The sequence below is a fragment of the Arachis stenosperma genome, chromosome 7, assembly GCF_014773155.1.
Source record: "Arachis stenosperma cultivar V10309 chromosome 7, arast.V10309.gnm1.PFL2, whole genome shotgun sequence".
Lineage (NCBI taxonomy): Eukaryota > Viridiplantae > Streptophyta > Magnoliopsida > Fabales > Fabaceae > Arachis > Arachis stenosperma.
This window is the reverse complement of record NC_080383.1, coordinates 56,619,390-56,631,775: the sequence shown is the minus strand read 5'-3', so window position 1 is coordinate 56,631,775 and position 12,386 is coordinate 56,619,390. Positions and strand designations below refer to the sequence as shown.

At 34.6% G+C, this 12,386-nt stretch overlaps 1 protein-coding gene across 10 annotated transcripts; it reads left to right on the top strand.

The window, feature by feature from the left end:
• The first annotated feature begins 725 nt into the window (after positions 1–725).
• Positions 726–10,005, top strand: LOC130941002 (uncharacterized). Of its 10 annotated transcripts, XR_009070470.1 has the most exons (9): positions 726–1,049; positions 1,129–1,408; positions 3,470–3,715; positions 4,314–4,778; positions 5,256–6,012; positions 7,440–7,546; positions 7,739–7,889; positions 8,329–8,405; positions 8,705–10,005. XR_009070470.1 is itself a non-coding variant. In XM_057869335.1 (6 exons), exons 4-6 carry the CDS (start codon positions 3,620–3,622, stop codon positions 5,931–5,933), a joined length of 1,239 nt encoding a protein of 412 aa, XP_057725318.1. In that variant the 5' UTR covers positions 726–1,049; positions 1,129–1,408; positions 2,521–2,595; positions 3,476–3,619; the 3' UTR covers positions 5,934–6,012. The 10 variants fall into 10 exon arrangements, 8 of the variants coding, with proteins under 8 accessions (XP_057725318.1, XP_057725317.1, XP_057725325.1 ...); XR_009070471.1 differs by lacking the exon at positions 7,440–7,546 and having other exon boundaries at positions 8,705–10,004; XM_057869335.1 differs by lacking the exons at positions 7,440–7,546; positions 7,739–7,889; positions 8,329–8,405; positions 8,705–10,005 and adding an exon at positions 2,521–2,595 and having other exon boundaries at positions 3,476–3,715.
• Positions 10,006–12,386: the final 2,381 nt, after the last annotated feature.

Genomic DNA, 12,386 nt, shown 5'->3' with positions numbered 1-12,386 from the left:
TTTTGTAATGATATAAGTTTATGAATTTGAAAATTTAAAAATCATTTCATAAAATGTGAAGTTTTATCGAGTAACAATGTTGATCATATTGTTTTGACTTCAAGAATGAGTATGATACTAACGAATAAAATTGTCATAAGTAAATTTCAACAAAGACAAAAGTTCATAAGTATTGTTATTAATGAAAAATTAATCTATTTTAAAGACAAATACAATTTTTTTCTACAGATTTCTAACTCGGCAAGTCGATGACTAATCCACCACATATTAATGTTTTATTTATTAAGGGTCTGTTACTAACTAATGGATTGTTTATACACAATATGAGATTCAAACTCCAAATACTTGCTTAAGCGGATAAATAAGATGATCATTCAACCAATTCAAATTGATTAAAATAAATATTAATTATTTTTAATACTTTTAAATTGTAAAATATTTATAATAATAATTACTATATATATTTTTATTTAAATTTTAATTAAAAAATTTATATAATTTTATGTATTATCCAACACGAGAACATACACTAGTTACAAATAAAAATATTAGTTAAGCATCTAATTTGAGAACACAAGAAATGATCACAATAATTTATTATTATTATTCAAGATAATTTTATATTAATTTTATAATTTGATTTTTTAATTCAAATCATTTAACCAATTTAAATCCGAATCGGATCCAAATCCGTATTAGGATCCAAAATTGGAAAACCCTAACTCGGTGAACCATATCACAGTTTCACTTTCACACTAGACACGCGCAAATCCAGTCGTCTTCTCCTTCGGCTCTTCTCCTTCGGCTCTTCTCCTTCAACCGTGTAGTCTCCGCCGCAGCCGGCACCGGAGCAGACAACTGGCACCGGCACGGCGGCACCGTGTTGTCTCCTTCAACCGGCCTCACCTCTGTTTCAGTGTTTCTCTTCTTCTGCCTTTGGTCTTCTCCTTCTCGTTCGCCGTCGTCATCCTTTGATTTCACCGTGTGGGCTTCCGGTTCTTTTGCTTTCCATTCCCCTCTGCTCGTGCTTCTTGCCTCTGGGCCACAAGGTTAGTACCATTTGCCTCTGCTCGTGCCTCTTCTAGAGGAATTTCGGGTTGTCGTGCTTCTGATTTGATTGCATTGCAGATTTTGTTTTTCCACCCAGGAGCACAACAAAGTTCGTGAAACTGGAAGTAACCATGAATTTTCACTGAACCAGAACAAGCAGAACAAGCAGTTCCAGCACAAGCAGAACAAGCAGTTCCAGCACAAGCAGAACAAGCAGTAGCCCTTGTTTCTCTTCTTTCCACAGAGTTCCGACGCAGTTCTAGCACGCCGGCGCTGCCTGTAGCAGCGTCCTCCATCCACCGCCGCTGCAACACCCTGTCCCCTTTCTTTTTGCCCTGTTCTAGTTCTCTGCTTTCAGGTTTTTGTCCATTTTCCTTTTTATTTTTATTAAGTTTGATTAATTTTGGTTAATTAGTTGATTTTGCTTAATTAGCTTAGTTAGATTAGTTGCTGTTAGTTGATTATAGGTGGTTAGGTTAGGATGATTTTCTTTAGATTGTTAGGTTTCTATTGTTGCTGAAAGTGTTTGGAGCTAGTTTGCTGTTTATGATGGAATTGTTGTTTTGATGAGAAACTGGGCTGAGATGGTCTGAAGTCTGAACATTGTTTGCTTGTGTGGAAATTTACTACTTTATTGCAAAATTGCTGAAATTGTTGCTGAAACTATTGAGATTGTTTAATCCTATTAATCCACTATGTCGTATCTAATTTTGCTGCCATATGCTTACCGAATCAATTGGATTGCGCGTAAGAATTGCTGTTTTGCATTATTTTCATCATGCTATCATGCTATTCTTGAGTTTGAATTGCAATTTGTTTGGATTGCTGAGATATTGTTGAGATATTGCTGCTGGGATTCTTGATTTTAAATTGCATTTTGATTAATTGAACTCCTCCACTTTGTTGTTGTTGTTGCTGCCAAGTTCTCCTCCATCTAAGAATCTCACCAATAATTGAACTTCCACTCATCACCACACTAAACCCAACAAATGTTGCAAGAATTATTGACAGAATTGCTCTCTTGGTAACCTGAAATTGACCATTCTAATCCACTCAAGTCAGTTTTCTACTGCTACAAACTCTCAGATTTTTTTCATCTGATTTTTTATCAGATTCTATTCCCATTCTCTTTTATATCTTTTATACCTTATAAAAAAATGGAAAGCATTAAGGGGTGTTTCAATTTCTAATTTTCTATGTAACCTTTATCATGTTCTCTTAGCATATTGAATGGGGTTTAGCTGAGTTTCAATCCATTTTAGTTTCTGGGTACTCAACATGCTATTGTAAAGATTGTAGTATGTTTCTTTGGCTGTTGTTAAGCGGGTGCAAGAGGTTGCTTGTTCAGCTTTTGCAACACTTGAAGAGGTTCTGATTACAATATCTGTTTGTTTTCGCTTAATGAATCATATTCAGTTATCCAATTTACTTAATTTTATGTATGGCCCACATTTGGTTTACTTCAAACAGGAGGCTGCAGAAGAGTTGGCACCACGATTAGAAATTATATTGAAGCACCTGATGCTAGCGTTTGAGAAATATTAGGTTGTGGTTGTTTGATGTATTTGCAGATATATTTTGTTATTTGTCGATATATTTTCCTCAAAAGTTGTGGTTGTTTGATGATTTTGTTGGCATCTTTTGATATTTTGTGCTTGTTGTTTTAGGGAGAATTATTAGTGGTATCATTTTGATGTTTTGAGAATGATTAAATGTTATTTAGATTAGCGATTGTCATTAGATTTATAAAGAATCAAATCCTAGTTGTAATGAACCTATATAGTTTAAAAAGGCTTTAGTATTAATTTTACTTTTAAAAAAAATTATGGTTTGAAAATTGGATTTTCTAAAAATTGGTTTTAAAACTGGACTTTTGGTTAAAAATTTGGTTTGGAAATGGATTTCTAAAATCTGGTTTTAAAACTGGATTTTTGGTTAAAAAAAATCTGGTTTAAAAGAAAAAAAAAACCGGATTTTAATTTTGGATAATAAAAAACTAGATTCAAAACCGGATTTTAAATTTGGATGTTAAAAAACCGGATTTAAAACCGGTTTATATATATAACCGGATTTACATATTAAAGCCGGTTTGAAACTGGTTTTTTATTTTTTCAAACCGGTTTAGAACCAGTTTCTCTTTTTAATCCGGTTCCAGTTTGGTTTCATGAACCATAAAACTGGTTCTAAGGTGGTTGCAGTTTGGATTTTTGAAAATCCAAATCATGCCCACCCCTAGGGGTTAGGGGTAGTATGGGTTGTTGACTTCTTGAAAAAATTCTTGTCATAAAGATGGGCAAAGGCCCAAAATTTTGATATCTGTATAAAATTTACGTTTTCTTGATTTTTGGGCTTGTGGCCCATTATAAAGAAAAATTCCATCTGACCCAAAATTTTTCCTTTGTTGGGGTTGGATCCGAAGCCGCAGCTGTCTCCGACTCCAAGCTTCCATTTCCATTTCCATCAACACTTGACACTCCACCGGCGACGACGACAGCTTGTCGGCGCCGACTCGACAGAGGCTTCATTTAGTAATCAGTAGTATTTGCAGTTCAGATAAGGTCGTGGTTTAATGGAGCCTGCAAACGTAGTGTTCGACAAATTGAAAGCCGTCGCTAAATCCGGAAACGAATTCTTTCATGGACTCTTCGATCCTTGTCGCAATCCGGTACATTTTCTTCTCCTTCTTATCTCTTGCTTTAGGTTTGTCTCTTCTTCGTTCATTCATTCAACTTTGTTGATTCTGTTTAACCTGTTCGCTTATTTGTTGTGGTTTCATCTGAATTGGATAACGTTAATCCTATTATACTACTACATTCACACTATGCTTCTTCCTTTTATGATTCAAAAGAAGAACCGCTGTGAAGGCCTATAGTGCTAAGCCTGAAAGGGAAATGTAAGAGAAAAAGTGTGAAGAAAGTGTTTGATGATTTTACTCGCTGAAATAACTGTACATGAATAGTCCTTATACACATTTTTGTAAATGATAGAAAATAACATGAAATTTGTGTTCTAAACATAAACATATTTTTGCTTCTTTTTGTCTCTGTATTTGTGTGTGTCTAATTTATCAAACACAACCTTGCATAACAGACTATAAACTCAATTACACAAGTGACAGCTGGCATAACAAAACTAACTCTTAAGCTAGTTTTTTGTCTGTTTCATATTGTTAACACCAAAAGTTGTGCCTGTCAAATGGATGCATAGTTCTTCAGTGATACTTTATGATTGTTTGATGGTTGCTTCCACTATGATTATTCCAGATTCAAATCCTCAAACGTTTAAACCGAGAAGCATTCTCTGACATTATGAAACTCAGAGACAGACAAGAGAAGGTTGAGAGATTGCTTTCCTTCTATAAATCATCCAAGGGAGGTCCCTTCCAGGAATCTACCACTCATGTAAGAGGAAGGGTCGATATGCAGGATGCTTTATTGATTATGAATAGCCTTGATCAACAGAGCTTAGATGCCATTACTACGTCCAGAATAAGAACCGGCATTGGATCAAAGTTTATTTTTGAAACCAACATTGGGCAGGATACTCTTGCTGCAGAGTTTGTGACAAGTCAAAACGGGAAGGAGTGCCCCAATGATATCCTTGAAATGCCACTTTCTCTAGCAAAACTCACTTATACTAAAAATGTTAATGATTGGTTATCTCTGATGGCTATCCCAATAGGAGCTAAATGTAGAGATGTTGGAATTGCTTCAAATTCTTCTGATGAGGTACTATTTGATTCTGTGCCTCTCTTTGATGAATTTAGTAACGTTCACTGTTGGTATGTGATGGAACTACCATTTAGTGTGATACACTCTTTAAAATTCAGTATTAGAAGTTTCAAGGATGGGCTGAGCTCTCAGTTTTTAAACATGTGTTTTCTCTGCATGAATGTGGTTTGTCTTGGGAAGCTGTGATACACTAACCCTGAGGTTTACCAGTGTATATCTAGAGTCAAAATGAATGGTTTATCTTACATCAGTTTTATCTGATTGAGAGATTTCATAACTGTAATGAAATAGACTATTGCTCACTTTAGATATACTTCTTATAATATGAGGCACTAGATAAATGTATTTTGCATAGAGTAGATAAACACCACCATGATTCGTGTATACTGCCAGTGTATATTTTTCTTTTCTACTTTTTGCTAGTTAGATCCCTGACATAATAATATCATATTTCTGCTCACTTACCTTGAAAAGGGCCTTACGGACTTCTCCTCTTTTGGACCTCCCATTCTAAATTTGCACAATGGTAGTGGTATTGGCATAACTGTGAGGAAGTCAAATATAACAGCTTCATTGGCTCAATTTGTTGCTGGACTTGGAATGCCAACTGGGACTAATACAATGGAGAGTATATCCAGCACTTTTGGGAAAATTGTATCTGAATTTTCTTGGGGGAAGCTGTCTCTTCTGGGTCTTCAACGAGTGCCTTTACAATTTGCGCAATTTAGAAAAGTTGGAGCTCATATGATTCCAATAGTCTTGTCCAGGCAACATAAAGTATCCGAGACAGTACCTGAAGTATCACCATGGGTGGGAGCAAGGACACAGGTCTCAACTGGTTCCATTGCTCTGTTGGCGGAGTCTGAACTTGCCGACTTTGTAAAATTTGGAGGCTGGATCGAGATGAAAGATCCAAATTTCAATTCTGTTCAATGGGCTCTAACCATGTCTGATGTTTCTGAAGATCCAGTTGGCTGGGGCATTAGTCTCAGCGGGATGATTGGAGATTCAACCAGTGATCATTTTCAGGTTGAATCCTATCTAAAATTTAACATGGGTAATAAACTTTGCTTGAAGCCTGGCCTTGCATATGTGATGCATGGGGATTCCATGGTAGCTGCTTTAATGCTTCGTTCTGAATGGTCCCTGTGATGATTGTCCTCTGCCTATTGCTATCTATATACCATGCAGTTTTTTCAGGTTCTTGCTACACTTCCATCGAGATGTATAGGTAAACCATTCTTTGTTTAGATTTGTTTACTCGTAATAATTCAAAGTTTGTCCTCATTACATCCTTACAAGATCCCTTGAGGACTTTTAAATACAGAACACAATTTTGTTCAGCTAAATTACACAAATTAAATATCAATGGTTTAATAGTTTTTTGGTTCAAAGCTTGATTAGTTCAAGCGGTTTGAACTTGTTTTCCCAAATTAGGTTTTCTATTGAAATCCTAACAATTGCTTTAAAAAAAATTTGGGGGGGGGGGGGGGGTTGAACTGAGATGAAAAGGATGTTGTATCCTCATATTAGACTGTTAGTCAGCTCGATGATCTCACTCGAGGCAGGTTATTTATTATTTAAGTACACTTTGAATACCATGGTTTAGAGTTTGAAAAATTAAAGGGAGTAATGTCTCTATTTGAGCATTCCTAGCAATATTATTATTTAAAAAAATAATAAAGAGAAGTCATTTTATTGATTGGATTAGGTGCTCTGGCAGCTTTTCTTTACAAACAAGTTTGAGAAATTTTATTATTCTATTTGTGAATCAAGGTGCTGAGTTAATCATCTCAATAGATTGACTGTTGTTGCTGCTGTTGTTATCCTATCTGACATTGTACCCAAGTATGACAATCATCTAATAGTTTCACACCTATGTTCATTTCTCTCTCTTTAAGCAAAACAGTGAAACACACAAATAAATTAAATTTCTAATAATCTGAATCAAACTGGTTGTCAGGAGTTTTGTAGTTTACAATTTTTAACTCATTTTGTTTGGTATTTGACTATTAACACATACCCTCAGAAAGGAGAGAATGATAAAGGGGAATAATATTGATACCAAATTGGTCCTAAAATTAACAAAACTGATTGGTAATAAGCCAAAGGCCAAACTGGTGTCAATACATCTTTGGAGTATCAAAATAACAAATGCGCATAAGTTTGTGGATTGTCTTCTTAAACTTGATCTATTTTCTGTTAATTAATAAGAAATAGCTCCCATTACTTACCATCACTGTTTATACCACTTAATGTAATGTTGAATTTGGCTTGTTCCTTTTTAGAGAAGGATTTCAAACCCTAGAGGAACTTATATTATATGACATGGTTGCATATGTTCAAACGCATGCATGCACCACGTTTTTAAGTGTTGTTGCAAGCCTCTTCAATATAAGTACAAAATAAGTGATCATTTATGTGATTGGTTCAAGTGAATCTAGGGCTTGAGCATATGGGATAGCAGCATGGATCTCTACAGTGATTATTTGGTATAGTTTAGCTGATGCAGGGGCAAATAGTTTGATGTACTTTACATAACTGCTAACTTTTTCCCTTTTTCCAGTTTTGGTTTCATGTCAATATACCTCAGTTAAATCTTAATCCATGAGTCCAAATTTGTTCCTATATTTGACAAGATCTATAATAGTTAAGCAGAACAAGGAATGAAAAATAACTTTTGCTGTTGAGATGAGAAAACACTCATGCCTGGAAGATTAAATTGTTGTAAATAGGAATTCTACAGAAGATTCCACTGATTTCAGGTGATTTCAGCAATCTCTTATGCAGAACAGTATTTATCTTTTCTTTATATATTGTGTAAGGAATTCTTGCAAAGAGAATCCCAGTTGGTTACAGATTTGGGAATGATAATGAAGCATAACTATGATTTCTTGCGAGCATGGTAGAGTCAGGGGTAATGATTGATATTGCCATCTTTAAATTTTACCTAACAGAAACCAGATAACTGTTATTTCAAGAGATTCTTCAGGGAACAAATTTCAATCCTGTGTGGCTACATATTACCTTGACAATCAATACTATGATTGAGTAACCTCAACCGGTCAACCCTACTACTCCCTAGCTTCAAGCCCAAATGAACTTTAGGTATCAGTTCAAACTTTAGTTTTGAACATTATGTCTATTCATATCCTGTTAATGCATAAATGTGAAATGATTTAACTATGGTCATCTATATACATTCAAAATGCCATGCAGTGGACAGAGTTGTTGTGCTAAAAAAGAATGAGGACAATGCATGTAGATTTAGAGCACATATCAAGTTTGTACTTAGCTTTAAAATTTGTAAATACAAAAAACAAATTTTCAATTTATGCTAATGGTTGATGATTAATGATGATTAGATTGGAAAACTTTCAAAAATGGAACTGTAACTTAAAAGACCTAATAAATATGTATATGTATATGTATATCATTGGCCAACCATTTTCAATGGCATTATGATGGTTTAAATTCTGTTGTCAGTTGTCACCATTGTTAGAAAGTGATGTAAGTTTCAAATTTTTTAATTCTCTTTGATATGTAGGGTTTCAAATCGTCAGTATAATTGTTGGCTGTCGGTGATGACAATCAATTGTGTGAGCTCTACTCTGATGGTAATAGGTAATCAACAAATGAACAAACATAAAATGTCATTTTCCTTCTAACTGCATTATTTGGCCATTGAAGTATTGAACAATTCTCTTCTGTCTAATATATATATATATATATTCATTAAGATCTTAGAGACCGTTTTTCTTGGGTCATTGGTGCTATACCACTAATTAAGATTCCACAAAATACTGCTGAGCAACCACAATGCACAGTTTATAAATGAAATGAACATTTCAAATGTGCTATTGCATGACATGTCTGTGATACCAATTTTGAAATTCAAAATAATTTTATATTTGTGGCGACAGCTTTGACCTTTCCAAAGGACTTGTCAGAAGGAAACTTGACTAAAGAAGAAGATTCCTTGATGCATTCACAAGCCAACAACAGCAATAACACAATTTGTATATATAATTGTTTTATTTTTATTATTAAGGTCTTGGGGCCTTGGGGGTGGTTTTTTTAGCAAAATAATTTTCACATATTATCACATTTTGTTTCATAATATATCATCAATGAATTTCTTTCAAATTTGTTAGGCGCCTGCTTTGCTATATATAATTATATATTGATTGGTCTTTTTGCTTTAACCAATCATTTGCACGGAGTTAGATGGTCCTTGGCCAGCAATAATAAAATTATCTGATTTTTTTCTTTTTATTTTAAATAATGTTTATGTGATTCATTGTTGTGCTCATTAATCACCTTTGCTTCCTACTAAAGTGTATGCTTGAATTAGATGCTTAATCAATCAGATTTTGTTGACTGCCTGTCATCCATCTACCACCCCCATCATGACCAAGGTGTCATATTCTGTAATTTCGAGGTTATGTCGCTTTTTCAAATGGACTTATCTTGGGTCATTATGACATATTAGATTTTGCTTCAAACGTGCATTGCATTAGGCTTTCAATAATAAGTTATATATTGGAATGGATCTTCTAATGGTTGTTACCCAAATCCATGAAAAATATTCAATTCATAAATATATGAGAGAAGTAATTCTCTAGGACCAAAAAGTCTAAAAGCATGATTCAACATTAGCAGAGTAAGTTTGTCACTCAACAAAATTGCTTTTGGCTTATAACAATTTTTAGATATCTATGTCTTTATATTGCACCATTTTAACCTCCATTTTAGTAAAACATCATTTTTACCCTCATTTAAAAAAAATAAATAGTGCACATATGCATTCAGCATTTCCCTCTCTATGTGGTGGGGAATGACATGTTCTATGGTCGAGGAGTACTTGCTCTTTCTCTTTCAGGACATGGGTCTCCATTTGTTTGTATTTCCTGAAGGTTATGTAAGATATCACACCACTCACCCCAACACATGGACACTCTTACCATTTCAACAAAATTCCTAATCAATATGTTAGATGATGCCACTATAAGCATGAACTCTAATGTAACATCCAATGTCCCCATCATATAGTATAATTATAGAGGTTTAGTCATTCTCAAAAAGGAGGGCAAAAAGAGTCTAGTGATAGGACCTCAAAGAAACTGCATTTATCTTTTACTCCCTCCTTTTTGAGAATTTGATATTGCCAGCATGCCCTATGGACAAAGCTGTATCTTCTTCAGCTAAATTTGGGTTTCTTTTTCAACTTTTAGGTGAAATGGGGCATTACTCTCCATATGAGACAATTTTTGCACACCGTTTTTCTCCCGTGCTAAACTAATAAATTTCACTCGTTCGCTTAAGTAAGTGTCGCGAACTCGAATCTCATTTTGTACATACAGCAATTCAATGGTAATCAAAAAGATATATATTTAATTCAAACTAATTGAGTCATAAATCTCTTCTGATAATATTTTCATAAAACACAGTTCTTTATATGTTTAATTGATTTACTTTTATCTATCAGACTGAAATTAATTTAATGGTATACTCAATTCAATAATAATAAAAAAAAATAAATACATACTGCAATTGGCTATTGCTACTAGCTCTATTATTTGTCATCACTTCTCGAGCCACCCTCCCTCCCCACACCCACAAATGGAGTTCTTTAGGCATTGGTTATGGAAAACATATCTGGTAACACTAAATTTGGTACATGTCTCTATCAGACATAACATCTGTAATATTCTGAACATGTTTATGACAATTACTATTAATATTAATTAACAATTAATAATGAATGTAGTAGGTCCTAATAACTTAATTAGTCTAGCTGTCTAAAGTACCATTTGGTTTCTTGGCATTATTATTAAGAGGGTCTCGGATCAGATAACTTTAAGTCTTTAACTGTAAATTGTGTCACTATATTACAAGAGGCTTCAGGAAATGAAAATTCTATATATGTAAATAAATTGTACCTTCAAGGTGTTGTGTAAGATTATCATAAAAGGGAAATTATATGTGAAAGTGTGAAGAATGATGGTGTGCTTTCCAGGTTGGTGCTATATTCACAAGTAAAATGTCCATGGATAGTACTATGCTGTTGATGACGTTTTCAGCAATCATCATCATCATCATTATGTGAGTGAATGACTTAAGAAACAGTTGTCAAAGTAATTTCACACCACTGAATTTCAAACTGCTTGCATGTTCTCATGTTTTGGAAAATTTTCTTTCATAGTTAAGGCTAATAATAACGCCTAATATTTGAAGACACTCGTTAATAAAGTTAGTGGATGTCACAATCATTTGAGTATGTTTATATTTGGAACCAAATTGAAGAGCTTCATTTTTATTGTACATATATTTAAGAGTATATACTTATTTTGGTCCTCAAAGAATTTTAGATTCGACACTTTAGTTCCCAACTAAATTAATTACTCAATTAATTCTTAACAATTAATTCTGTCAGTCACTTAGGTTCTTTACTCCGTTAACTCTAACAGAGGACAAAATAGTCCCTGACAACTCTAACAGGGGACAAAATGGTCCCTGATCTCCTCTGTTCGGAAACGATACTGTTCTCTCCCAATTTTCATCATATCTCGCATAACACTAACAGTCTAACACTGTAACTTCAAACTACACAATGCACACTCTATAAATTTAATGTTCATAAGAAAAAAAATTCTCAACTTGTTCTCAACCAATTCATACTCAGGAAACTACTGCCTATGTCTCTCAACTAGTTATCGTTTTCGATGGATCCCATGAATCTAGACAGCAAGTCTGATTTGTTAAGACCCGTCGTCGTCGTTGCCATTTCCCTCCTCCTCTGCCCTATTATCTCCATGACCACATTGTCCACCACTCCGATCGCTTCCTTCAGCTTCTTCTCTGAACCAATGTTCAGTAATCGCTTCAGTTTTCATATGAGCGGCAATGGCGACATTGCTCTTTGTACTGATAGCTTGGATGCGAGGTCAAAGTTGTCTGCCAACTTGGACTATGGAAAAGAAGGAATGAAGCACTTGGTGTCTATTTCAAATGAGAATTTGCATATGATGTCAAAGGAGAATCTTCTCATGATGTCCTAATGTCCAACAATCTATATTACTTGCCGGAGAGTGGGGAAAGGCGTGCCATTGGAGTAATTGTGAAACTTGGTCTTGAGGATGTCGTGGACGTATCAGGGTTGGAGGTGATGTTATTGAAGACATGGAAGTGGATGCTTTTTGTGGGTGAAGTGCAGAGGAGGTGGATGTACCAGTCACAAAGATTTAGAAAGTGTGTAGTCCATGACATGTTGAGGTAGCTGCGACACGTGTGACAATTACACCATAGCTTAATCTTGGAGCTAAAGAAGGAAGAGTATAAATGTTAGGAGAAGAAGGAGAGTATAAATGTTAGGGTTATGCGAGATATGATAAAAATTGGAGAAGAACAGTGTCGTTTTCGAATAAAGGGGTCAGGGATCATTGTTAAAGTTGTTAGGGACCATTTTGTCCTCTATTAGAATTGTCAGGGACTATTTTGTCCTCCGTTAGAGTTAACAGAGTAAAGGACCTAAGTGACTGACGGAATTAATTGTTAGGGATCAATCGAGTAATTAATTTTAGTTGGAGACTAAAATGTCCAATT

Bases quoted from the DNA above. Each gene is read 5' to 3' on its own strand.
- LOC130941002 (XM_057869342.1), top strand. From the start codon at position 3,620: ATGGAGCCTGCAAACGTAGTGTTCGACAAATTGAAAGCCGTCGCTAAA. The intron at 3,716-4,313 runs GTACATTTTCTT...TGATTATTCCAG, and splicing joins TCGATCCTTGTCGCAATCCG to ATTCAAATCCTCAAACGTTT. The intron at 4,779-5,255 runs GTACTATTTGAT...TACCTTGAAAAG, and splicing joins CTTCAAATTCTTCTGATGAG to GGCCTTACGGACTTCTCCTC.